The sequence below is a fragment of the Diabrotica undecimpunctata genome, chromosome 1 (assembly GCF_040954645.1).
Source record: "Diabrotica undecimpunctata isolate CICGRU chromosome 1, icDiaUnde3, whole genome shotgun sequence".
NCBI lineage: Eukaryota > Metazoa > Arthropoda > Insecta > Coleoptera > Chrysomelidae > Diabrotica > Diabrotica undecimpunctata.
The window spans coordinates 56,063,040-56,076,577 of NC_092803.1; the positions used below are offsets into that span (position 1 = coordinate 56,063,040).

A 13,538-nucleotide genomic window follows, 5' to 3' on the forward strand; every position below is an offset into this window, starting at 1 on the left:
GTTTGTTTTGTACAGATATAAATCGAGTAATAAAATTGATGACAGATTTTATATACTACACAGGACCGTGTTATTCTGAGGTTGGAAAGTTCACTAAAATTTTGCGAAAAACAAAGTCGTATTTTTAACATAGGACTATGTTGCGCTCTTTTCATATTTTCATAACATACACTAATGATTTTCGATTAATTTTAGAGGATTGCATGCATATATTTTAGATTTAAAAAGTTCTATGGGTGCCTTATGATACATAGAACCTTGTTATGTTAAAATTGCTGATTTTTTAATTTTGTTACATACATCCTTGTAATACTCAGGCAGCGAATTAATGACACTAAATTGCAACATCGCCAAAAATAGCGTAAAATTTTTGAGAGTGAACAGATCAAAGTATTGTGTTGTCGATATTGGAAATAATAAAGATCCTATTGATACCTCGACCGGAACAGACTCGACTCGAGGAGCTTATTTGACTTCTTTAATTCTAAGGCATTACGAAATTCGCGGGGTCAGCTAGTTTGATATATTTTAAAGTAGGCACTTGGAACTTGTTACAAAATATAAAGAAATGTCGGAGGGCATTAAATTAATTAAAAAATAAGACATACATTTTTGTTTTATATTTAAAAATATATTTAAATAAGAGAGACAAAATTATTATCAGTAATTTGGGTTAAATTATCATATTTTGGCATCAAAGTTGTACAGTTTATATATTTACATATAACAATGAAACATCCTGGATAAATTAAATTACTGTCTAATAAGTCTAGTAATGTCTTATATAACTAACGGTAAATTCAAAAAAATCTACAATAGAATACGTTACAATATACATACAGTAAAAGTTTTTTATTCGCGGATATTTGATTTGCGGATTGAAAATTTCCGATTATTCACTTTTAATTAGTTTTCAAAATATCTTAAATATCTTAATTTACCACTTGTCTTATTGTCGTTTAACTAAAAGTTATTTGACAAAAGCTGCAGTTACTTTTAAATAGATTGTTCGGTTTTAAATAAATCATTCGATATTTGAGAAATATTTCCAAGGTAAAAATCGAAGCGCCAAATATAATGTATTTGCAATTAAAATTGTGGTTTATTCCTATTAAATATAGTAGATAACACCAAAATGCCACAAGAAAAACAGTTTCAGAACCATTAAAGCTTAAATAGTTTCGTGATTCTTAATTTCTTAATTAAGAAAACAATGGAAACGACATGGATCTAATGAATTACAGTTTTAAGTCTTTTAAAAGTAAAATTTCAAAAGTACCAAAAGAAAGCTCTCAGTGCATTTTTTAAAAATAACAAAAAACAACAGCATTGCATTGGATCAAAAGGAAATATATGAAATTTGCCTTGTATGGCAAAAGTAGGTACATACTAGATCTTCCCTCTGACAATCGTAACGTAAATACTTATGGTAGAAACATAGAAGTAACTGGATCATAAATATTAGAATTAGAAGTAGAATATACAATCTATAAAAACGATAAGCTTATTGGACCAGATGGTATAAATGCAGAAATCCCTAAGCTATTTGACATTAAACGCTTATGTAAACTGTTTAACAACATATACATAGAATACGGGACAAATACCAACAGATTGGCTAAAATTAACCTTTGTGGTAATACCAAAGAAACATAATGCCAGTCGCTGCGCCTGGTCGACTGCTAAAGAACACCGTTTAATTAGCTTAATGAGAAACGCTTAAAAGCGTTCCTAAAAATAATACATAAGCGAATTTAAGGATTTATAAAAAATGTGAAGAAAGAACAGAAGATTTACTATTATTGTTAGGAATACGCAAAAAATTTACTTTAAAATTAAGTTTATTTGACGTTTCGATTTCCACTTCGGAAATCGTTCTCAAAATACAAAAATTTGATAAATACCTCATTAGGCATGAAGTTCCTTTAACCCTTAAATCTGGGTCTTGAAATGCTATATGCTCCCGATGTGGACTTCCTGGAAATTGATCTACACATTATACAAAATCAAACCCTCACGATAATGTCTTACTACAGACATCCCGGCCAATCGCTTTGTGTTCAACTATTAGAGTATTTCACTACTCTAAACAAGCTATTCTAATGGGTGACATAAATTGTAGACAAACGCAATTTGGTGATCACAGACTAAATTCGTAAGGCATTCAACTAACGAATGTACTTTTAGACTTTCCTGTTCCAAGAATCACCAATAAGGAACACACGTTTTTGAACAAAAATGGGACATATCCATCTTGGATCATATCCTTGTTACTTTCTGGATCCATTCGAGGACAGATGCCACATAAGCGACACAATAATATTTGACCACCTCCCTTATTTTGGTCAACTCGGATATACTTTCTCCTCGAACTCCCAACACCCCAGAACAATAAGAGATTATCGTAATGCTAACTGGCACCTTTTCAAAGAATACATCACTAAAAATATTCCAATGTTAGACGAGCTCAATACAAATGAAAGTATCGACACGGGCAATTCAAATCGACAGTCTAATTTTTGTGTGTGTCTTATCATACACCCCATTCCGACAAACCAACTAAACTATAGATCTCCGACACTTCCACAATAGATCATTGCCAAAATAAAACAAAAAAGACGGCTGTTCCGTCAATACAAGACCAATAGAGACCCAATTATTAAAACAGAGTATAACCGCATATCTGCTAGAATAAAGAGGGAATGATCTATCCTACAGGATCGTCAGTGAGAAGATGCTACCTCAAAACTGAATTACAGAGACTTTTGGAACACATTCAAAGCCCTAATGAAACAAAAACAAACTCAATATTCTCATCTGTTGGTTGATAATAAAATAATCAACTCAGTATCATCCTTTTTCTAACAAAAATTATTAATGCATGTCTCAGAGATACTCATTTCCTACTCCTTGGAAAATTGCTAACGCAATTACGTTACCCAAACTGCGTAAACCCCGTACCGATGTGGAATCCTATACAACCATCTCTCTTATAAACACGCTAGGGAAAATCCTCAAATATATCCTTAAGGAGAGACTCAATGGTTCTCTCGAAGCCCATAATATCATCCCCAAATTTCGATAATGATTCAATTCTGGTAAATCTACTCAAAATAAATCAGTAACTAAAGTCACACAAGCCCTAACCGACAATACCATCGCCATAGCCACTTTTCTTGAAGTTCAAAAGGCTTTCGATCAAGTTTGGCATGCCGTAGTTGTTCGCAAGCTGATTTAAATCAGGCTACCCTTTTAATTTGTAAAAATTGTAGACTCCTGTCTAAATACCAGAACTGTCAGCGTGAAAATATGCGACTAACTCTCAAGTTCCTTTACTCCACGGGCTGGAGTCCCACAAGGATCAGTACTAGCCCCACTGTTGTACAGTATATAAAACAGTGAAAATTCGATCCAAAACATCCCAGGTATATAGTTGTTTCTCTACGCAGACAATACGGCTTTGCTCACAACAACGAGAGTACCACCCCGAGAGAACCTTTAGGAGAGCACAATCTCTACTAAACGGTATCAAAGAATGGTGTAATAAGTAGAGAGTCACTCTAAACACCAACAAAACACAGACTATCGAGTTTGGCAGTCCAAAATATCCTTCAAAATTATTCATAACAACGATGAAGGCTTAACGATAAAGAGCAAGGCTCTCTATCAACCCGACAGCACCCTACCTGGGAGTCCTGTTTACCATGCTGGAATGTTGATATAAAAGCTACTTTAGATAGGGTAAAAAACAGAGCTCGACTCCTCAATCTACTTGCAGGAAGAATTCATAGGACAAACATAAAGACTTCCATTCACATTTACAAAACCTATGTTCGACCCGTTAGAGAGTACAAATCAAACATCTACTGTCTCATAAATAGCTCTCAAAAACTAAAACTTAAGAACCGAGCGTTCGGTTCTTAAGTTTTAAAAACCACAAAACCTGGTGATTCCCCTCCAGCGAAATCCATAACATTTCCAGTGTCTCTACAATTATCGAGAGAATAAACTCTCTGAACAGAAACTTTACCCAAAAAGTCATAAACGAACCACACTCCAACACCCAAGAAGCGTTAAAAAGTTCCTGTTCTTCTTATGGGAATGTACAATTCCGCACTCCCAAAAACAAAAAAACTTTATCTTGACGAATAGAATAAAGAGCTTTTACTGTACTTAAATAATTACATACACAAATTAAAACTGCCATTATGAGCAAAAATCTTGGTACAATTAAAGATTTTCGCTAAAATCGGCAAAAAATATTTCAGGGCTGAATTTCAAGCGATCTTCCACTGGTGAGACACGCACATCTTCCTCTGTCTTGGAAAGCGGTTGCAAATAATCTGACATATTGAATGATTTATACAATGTTGTTGGTTCTACTTCTAACATAATGTCATTTTCTGATTTCAAATTGGTAGGGTCCATATGATTTGGGTCAGAATTAGTGGCATAGGCATCTTGGAATTCCATGTCACATATGTTATTTTGAGTAGTTTGTTCCTCTGGTTCATTACGAAGACAATTTAGTTCTTGAACCTCTCCCAATTTGCCGTCCTCGTCTATTACTTGGTACTGTAAACCTGAAAATTTAGTTATTATTAGTATTTTATATCAAGTCTGTTAATTATATTGAAAATAATTTGATGGAATAAATCTAATTTAAACTAATATAATCTAAACGGATCGACAATAAAAATTGTTTTATTTTTTATGCATACAATCAAGTTAGCACCATCAGACCGACATACCTTGAATATGGACATTCTAGTCTTGCAGAACACTCTCACTCAGACATCATCTGAAAAATTATCAAAAATTTCTGGAACAGGTCTTTTTAAAACCTTTTCCTCTTTCCGAAACGGGAAATAGGCCTTTTTAGAACACTGGATTTTTTGGACTGAAACATACAGTGTTGTCCACCCTGATATTGATCAATATTAATTCAACTTGAAAACAGTGAAAATACTAAAAAAATTCGATTTTTATTCCAAAGCGAACATCTTTTACCGATATGGAAAGCTGCCACTTGTCAACACACTCCCCTCCAGTACCACAAATCTTTAATTTACCATGAGTTGCAAATGAAAAAGTATCAGTTTATTGAAATTGGTATATCTCTTAAAAACTAAACATAATGAATATGTTTTGTTAGTCTTAATTTCCAATTTTTCCCGTCACGTCAAAAACTATAATAAAACAACATTTTCAAAATTAAAAGGAAACTTTATTGAATGTAACGTAAATAAAAGCAACAATGCCGAGACTTAGACTCTGAAGGCTGATACGATCAATCGCCTAGAGACGTTTGAGATGTAGTTGCATAGAAGAAAGCTTCGAATACCCTCGACAGCGATGCAGACCAATGAAACTGTGTTAAATAGAGCAAATGCCGTTCGTGAGTTACTCTAAAACTATTAAAATGAGAAAAAATTGCTTGGTAAAATCAAGGACCGCAGAGGAATTGGAAGAAAGTGGTGTCATATCTCAAAAACATTCGCCTTTGGACAGGAATATGCAGTGCCGAACAACTACTTCAATTAACTGAAGACCGTGAATAACCCTCCTATACGTTTAGCCAATTGCCAACGTTAGGGGGACCTAAGATGACACAAAAAGAAGAAGAACAAGTCTATACAAGTCGCTGTTCGAAATTACGACGAACGTTTTGAAGCATTTTAGGAGTTTCTTGACTACATTTATGTACATTCGTCGTCTTAGTTCTTCCAATAAAGCAGAAATGGTATTATAAATCTTATTTTTAAATAACCCCATAGGAAGAAATCCAGGGGAGTTAAACCGGGGGATGTTGCTGACAATTCAATACAACCTTTTCGTCCAATCCATTGCCTAGAATCAACAATCCGTTAAGGTATCGCTTTACGTTTAGGCTATAATGTGGAGGTGCGCCGTCTTGTTGGTAAATCAAAAAATCATCTTCTGAGTACCTGTTATCGTTTTCGATTATATCTGTCAAATGGGATAAATTCTAGATATTATGCTTCTCCGTTCAAATTTTGTTGCAAAAAGAATAGCCCAACAATAAGATCCCCATAAATTCCTGCCCATTCGTTTAATTTCCATGGGTTTCTAAACTTACGTAAAATTGTTACTTCTACCTCTTCACTCCTAATATGTTTTTCACACTCCCTTTTTTTATAAGCTACTGATCCCGTTTCATGAATTTTTTTTAACTAGTTTTAATAAGTATGAGTGATAAAGCTGTTTATCTTGATGAAGTTGATTAAATATTTTCGGTGTTGAAATAGTTCAAATAACTAAACTTTTTGTAAATTTCTTTCAATGTAGTTTTTTATGTAACGAAAAAAAAAATTGTCATTAACACTAGCTCGTAGTCGTTACGTTTGGTTTTTAAGAGTTGTAACACTTTTAATAAATTGACACTTTTCCACAAAAACAGAGTTATAGTTGGTCCGCTATTCCCAGTCCGAACTGTCTAGTGAATTTAGTAATTATTTTTTTTTGCGAAGTTAGTTACTTTTTGACAGACTAGAAGTGGCTGGAAATTACTATACAACCAAGCACACGTGCTCATAGCCAATATTATAGTAAACAAACGTAAATAAAATAGAACTTTATTAATTACCGACTAACTGGATAAACTTTAAATTCTGGACTAAACTTTATTCGTTTATTGAAACTATTCTAAAGAAACTCAAGCTAAATGTTACCAAAAACTCAAGTTGGTTGCCTACATTTGGCGCAACTCAACGATATAATTTATATTAGCCCAACTTTTTTATAAAATATATTGTTTATATATTATAGAAATTTACTTTCTTCGTAAGTGGGATAAATTTCTAAGCGAATTTGATTTTTGACGCTATCATTTGTCAGTCGTTAATTTCCTTTTGCGACTTTTTTCTCTTTAATGTGAGGGTTTTATGGGTTAAAGCCCATCTTTATATTTCCGCACACTTTTTCCTGAGACTTTCAGACATTTGGATGTTAACTGAAATGTTTTTGTTATTAAAAACATTTGTAACATTTACATAATTCGATAAATATATTTTAATGATCAACTTATCTTAACAGGGTTTTCATTCAGCAAATAATTTAAAAAACCTGTTAGACATTTTGAATAAACCTTTGTGCAGTTTTATTACCTTGTAATTAACAGCAATCTTACTCATCTAAAATATTAGCTTTTAAAGAACATTTTATCATATTTATTTAAGAAAAACTTACTAACGCTTTAGCCGATGGAACAAATGGAAAACTTTGACTATCAATAATGATAAAATTCAAAATAGAACTAACTAATTAACTAAATAGAACTAACAAACCTCAAATATTATATTTTAAATATACAGGAAAAATTTTATGGGTTTAGTATACACTTCCACTATTTAGAATAAGTCTTCTTTTTTCAAAGGAAGAAGTCTGCAATAGTAGTATATTTGAGCTATTAATACTGAGAAGTAGGAGTTTTTGTGTTGTAGGTTTCCGACTATGAATCTGTCAAAATATGCCCGAGCTAAGCGAATGTACCTTAATATGAAAAGAAAAATCATGGATTCCTGAATTGGCACTGGAAGAGAGTGGGTTGACAAATGACAGATGTCTATATAGTTAAAAGATGAACAACCCTGTATCCCTCGTTTGGTCGGAATGTATTTTTTAAATGTTCTGCAAAACATTTAGCGTTTTGTTCATTGTTTCTGGCTCAGCTACCATCTGCATTTCTTATTGGAGCATGATAGGTCTTTTCAGTTTCTTAGTAGCCTTCCATAATGAATAGCCAGTGCTTTTGTCATACGTCCTTTCGCTTAAATACACTTCAATTAATTCATGTATATTTCTTATTGTTTCTCTTCTCAGTTTTTGCATTGCATTGTTTAGTTCTGTTTAGTGGGTTGAATATCTGCTTCGTTTCCACCTTCGTCTTAGTTTTCTAATTTTTTTTTAGATTATATCCCTTATTTCTGTTGGGTAATTCCTTTTATTCTAGTTAGTGTATTATTCCATGCTGCTTCTTGGATCTGATTTGTAAATACTTTTCTTCTGAGACAAGTTGTTCGAATGTTTTGAACTTCACAGAAAGATTAATCATTACTCCCAGTTCTTGTTTGAAGCTTTCCCAATCAGCGTTCTGTTTACAAATCTAAGAGATAGCTTCTTTTGTATCGCTTCTTGAGTGATTGTTAGAGGGATGAGGGAATTATAATATAATAGTCTCCCGTTTTATACCGCTGTCGCGGCTTTGGGAGTATAGCAGGGTAGTCTGCTATATCTAGGGCCTACGGTATACAAGGAAGGTAACATGGCCAGTGCTACGCTTCAACCGTCTATTATTACCCCTGGTTTTACCCAAGGTACTCATTTTTATTCAGGCTGAGTCGACCTGGGGCCTATAGACATTTTTAAAATGTCTAGATGTTCTTGCCGGCGGTGGGATTCGAACCCCGGACCACCGGTTTGCGAGGCAAACATCCTACCGCTTGCGCTACGCAGCCCCTGAGGGAATTATATGAATTCATAATCCCACGAATTCATAATCCTATGAATTTATAATCCCATGAATTCATAACCCGTCCATTTTCAAAAAGTTTGATACTATATTCCTGAATATGAAGAAGTCAATCAAGTCTGGCATTTTGTTCACATCAGTCGGCTAGTAAGTTGGCTTTCCAGTGGATATCGCATTGCAATTTCATGGTTTACGAGCCTTAAGCAGTTCTCTACCTTTTGTGGTCATTAATCTTGATCCCCATTCCGTATGTTTTGCATTATAGTCTCCACCTATTACCTATGGAGCTCAAGAAGTCGTTGTACATCGTATGTACATCTCCTTAGTGAAGTGTGTTTCAGCTATGAGGTATACATTAATTTTCAAAGTCAAGAACCACTTGAAGGTAATTTTTTTGCTGTAGAAGGCCATTTGAATTCCACTCTATAATTCTGAGTTTCTTAGCCATTTCTGACTTTAGGTATCGCATCATGGCTGCGTTTTTCGAGGTTTGCTGTATTTAACTCATATTTAACTTTTCCAATATAAGGTTTAGCATCTCATCTGTAGGTTTTTTGTGGTTTTGCTTACCAGTATCATTGTTATTCTGATTCCTATTAGTCTTTTCATTGGTAGATATAGGTAGTGACTACTTCATTATATGGTTTATCTGCTAGTCTGTTATTTACATTGACTTTTCCTTAAGTAGGTTCTGGATTTGGGGTTCCCTGGGCTGCTTTGTGGGGCTGTTTACGCAACCGAATTTTTTTTCATTTATTTATTTTTAATTTTCAGGAGCTCTCTCTTACACTCTTGATAGTTTGCTGGATAGTTTATTTCAAAATGTATACACTTAGGAGAAGCATCTTTAAATTTATTGCACTGGCTGATTGGATGGGTACCAGTGCAGAAGTACACCAATATAATAAATTTTTTGGCATTGTTTTATTGAATATGTAAAGTAATCTATCAACTGATTTCTGTATTTCAACGTAGGTCAGTCGAATAAAATTCCCAATAGCCCTTTACCAAGGAAACTATATGAAATTGAACTTCAGCCAAAAAAGACTTACTTAACTAGTTTATTAAAATAAAAAGTTAAGTTAAACATTTGCAAAACAAAGCATTTTTACTAAAAAAACTTAATTATATGCGAAAAAGCAAAAAAGCAAAATACTTCGGAGAAAGTTTTATGACAACGCATTGAAAATATAGAAGCTAAATTCCTGAAGACTGAAAATATACTATACACCAAGATAAAAAAGCAATCAACACATAATATAAAACAAGAAGCAGATTATTAAAGGAAAAATAACTACACCTGCATTTATCAGAAAACCTTTTGTGGTAGTTCTATTATAGAAAACAATATTAGGTATTAGACCTACTCACCCTCTTTTTGTAAACTCCGCAACACTTCATCCGTTACAGTAACAAAAGTCCCATCAGCAGTTTTAAACATGACCTCTACATTGGAGTTTGCCCGATTCTCCAGAACTTGCTTGATCTTGTTAGCAGTCCAACGCTGTTCTCCATTTTGCACAGTTAGTATTACATCTGATTTATCAGTGGCTTTCGGCTCAAATTTTGGATTTAATTCATCCACGTCCAATGTGACGAAGTTTTTCCTATCTGCAGGTATGAAATTCTCTACAGTTGTCTCTGTATAAGAATCTTCAATAATGAAAATGGGAGGTTGAGGGGCTGAACTTATCTCTTTCTTCAAATTCGCAAGCGCTAATTTACTAGCTATGGCTTCTTTCATACAAGCCTGGTGTTCTGCATCTAAATACATTCTGCGATTTACCTTCGGCATTGGATTTGAATTACTGATCGTGGAGTTGGTCGATTTCAAAATATTTACTGCAGAACTGGCAGGTTTAAAGGGAAAGGTCGGGTATTTTGGTTTGGCAGTTATGAAGATAGGTTTCGGTACATCTATTAAGGAATCTGGAAACAAGATTGCTTACTGTAAGTATGGAAGGAACAAGAGTTATGTAAAGATATCTGAAACAAAAAAAGCAATATAAATGTCCATAGAGATAGTAATAAAAAAAAACTGAATAAAATAACAATCTATAGGATATCAAACCATAAGTGGTTAAGAAAAATATTAGCACCTTATCTTTGTTAATATATATATATATATATATATATATATATATATATATATATATATATGTATATATATATATATATATATATATATATATATATATATATATATATATATATATGTCCAAATGAAATATATAAAAGAAAAGTTACGAACAAAAATATCCAATACTACTTCCCAATGAGCCATAAATTCTACTTTACAAAATATTAACACTTAAGATAATTGGTCTGAAGATATTTGAATTACAATGATGTCAGAGCAACTATTATAAATAACTGTACCTCCCTTATGTAGCTTTTGGATAAATAGATTTATGTGAAGTAAATTTGAATTTATTTCAAGAATTGCAATATTATTTTGTAAATTTCAAGGGTTTATTTTCAATATGACAGAGCCCACCTTTTTGTTAATTATGTGTTTTTGACACCTTTGTGTAGAAATAATGAATGTGCAGTTCTTTGTAAAATGGTTTATGCCTACATCTACTTAGAAACAAATATTGAACCATCTTAAAATAGAATATAACAGAACAGTTGCATTTTTTTATTATAATTAAACACAATCCACTATTTTTCATAAGAGGTGATATGACATGTAATCTATTTAAGATCTATTTGTTAGATTAACCTAAATATGAAATGAGTCTTCTGGACTACTCCTTTTTAACTAATCTAAGAGAAGATGTGTACTTACAAACTGTTTGATAACGTGGTTGTTGGATGACAAATAACTGACAACTATACTTAAAATCAACTAAAGTAATAACCAATGGTAATATATATAAAAAATATAAATACCTGAGAATTCATAGTTAAGTGGAATATGCAATGAATCAATATGAAGCATTTTAGCCATAGCAATAAAATTACTGGCATTTGCTTCACTTACACATGTTTCTCCATCATACATAAATTTCACTAAAGCTTTAATTATTTTGAAGTCACAACCTGAAAATATAACCTGCTCTATGTTGGGATTTTGCTCAAACTCGGTCTACAAAAAAAATATTTTAAATAAGTGCAAAAATAAATCTGGGACATACAATATTTCACCAGATTATGTATCTCACAAAAGCCTTTTCAAGTAGAAAGGTTACCCATAGAAAGAATAATATTTAAACTGGAAAAGGAGTACTTGTAGCATTAGTTTAGCATATTAAAATAAATTAAATACCTACTGATTTTATATACTCACTCTAAATAGCTTGCTATGGCATGCTAACACAATTTTATGTGCATGAAGACAATTATTACCACAACACAGGAGGATATCCACTAAACTCTGATGTTCAATTAGGTTGCATAGTCCTGCTGTCGTTTGTAGACAATGTTGGTCGGATTGAATTACATAAGAACATTTTTGAGATGCACCTTCATCCATTTCGGTAGATACTAGAAAGTTTCAAATTATTTGAACAAAACCTAAAAACTTATTTTCTATAGGAGTAGGCAATAATTATATAAATTATGAATAACCTACTTCTCCAAGACAATCGACTTTATGTTGTACTAACAATTAGTAAAAAACGGACAATTTGTAATAATATGAACAACACAAAACAATTTATACCTGCAACTAATTATGGTTATAATTAATGTTAAATTACCATCTCAATAGTTAGAAAGAGTCAAATTAATTTATTTTTTAACAATTATATTACAGTAATTAAATACATACTAAAAATATCAAAATTCAACAAAAATTACCTGTGTATGTAGTTTGTTTTCTTCAGATTCAAATTTGAAATTTCTGTCAAATTCAAAATAAATAATAGAGAGCGCATGTTGAGTGATACATGTAACAGATTGTTTAATAACAGTTGAAAATAACATACAATTTGTACAAAACCTGCGAAAACAATTAATAAATACAAGATATATCAAGAAATATGCTATTCAACACATAATAAAAAAGTATACACATAATTTATATAATTTATTAGGGTCATTATACCAAAATGGTAATGATTTATTTGCCTATAAAAAGTTTTTAAATTCCATCTCTGTTAAGTGTAATTTTAAGAATTTGATATAGATGGCAGTGGAGTCTATACAAAACAATTTAGGGGAAATCACTTTCTTGGATAACTTTAGATATTTTATGTATTAGCATGATACTGATGTATTAGTATGATTATAATGTAATCAGTACGTAAATAGAAGTATTAAAATATTGCCTAACCTTCCTTCATTCATTATATTTAAATACTAAACACCGCTGTTTTATTAATCGCATATTTGTAGGGAAAAGCACGTATGGACATTTCTAAACATTCCAAATAATATCAAAAATCTTTATTACAAAGATAAATTAACATTTCTATGAACAAAGTCTTTATAGGTACATCAAATAGTTATCACAATATATTGTTTAAACATTAAAAATCAGTCTGGCTTCACGTACATCTCATTCGTTTACGATTCTTTTTGAAATCTTTACACTTCGGGGTGGTAAACGTTACAAAAGTGTCATGAGAAGATTTCACTTCCTCGGCGGAGACTTTTTTGACGCTGACTTTGTAGCGACAGTTAAACTGTAGATCGAAGAGATCGAAATATGTAGCCTAAAAAAGAAAACTGTTTAGGCTATTACATTAATTATTACCTATGCTACCGCATATAAATACCTAATGCGCAAATAATTTTCGTGTAGGCAACAGTTAAAAAATTATTCTAATTGTTTATAAGCAAAAAATCAACATGTATTTGCAAAACAATTTTGCAATACTTAAAATCGTTTTTCTTTATCTTTTGATAATTATATTGATAGAATAAATCTTCTTCTTTCATTAGCTATCCGGAGAATTAATGTAACTTTATATCATATTGATAGAATAAATCTTCTTCTTTCATTAGCTATCCGGAGAATTAATGTAACTTTATCATTTTCTGATTTATATTATTGCAAAAAAATTTAATTTGGTAGGTATAAACAAATAAAATACCTTTT

The 13,538-nt window shown here is 32.0% G+C and overlaps 2 protein-coding genes across 3 annotated transcripts in view; both read right to left on the reverse strand.

Annotated features, from left to right (window-relative positions):
- Positions 1-655: 655 nt before the first annotated feature.
- Positions 656-12,327, reverse strand: LOC140449478 (uncharacterized). 2 transcript variants are annotated; one of them, XM_072542668.1, is made up of 5 exons: positions 12,296-12,327; positions 11,784-12,010; positions 11,387-11,582; positions 9,863-10,420; positions 656-4,583 (listed from the first exon to the last, which is right to left on the reverse strand). In XM_072542668.1, exons 2-5 carry the CDS (start codon positions 11,967-11,969, stop codon positions 4,231-4,233), a joined length of 1,293 nt encoding a protein of 430 aa, XP_072398769.1. In that variant the 5' UTR covers positions 11,970-12,010; positions 12,296-12,327; the 3' UTR covers positions 656-4,230. The 2 variants fall into 2 exon arrangements, with proteins under 2 accessions (XP_072398769.1, XP_072398761.1); XM_072542660.1 differs by having other exon boundaries at positions 11,784-11,980; positions 12,296-12,325.
- Positions 12,328-12,889: 562 nt separating this feature from the next.
- Positions 12,890-13,538, reverse strand: part of Kal1 (anosmin-1 Kallmann syndrome 1) — a 144,997-nt gene continuing 144,348 nt past the window's right edge. Inside the window, exon 7 of the mRNA XM_072542705.1 lies at positions 12,890-13,152. Within this exon, the coding sequence (XP_072398806.1) occupies positions 12,985-13,152 (168 nt within the window). The 3' untranslated portion in view covers positions 12,890-12,984. The remainder of the gene's footprint in view (positions 13,153-13,538) is intronic.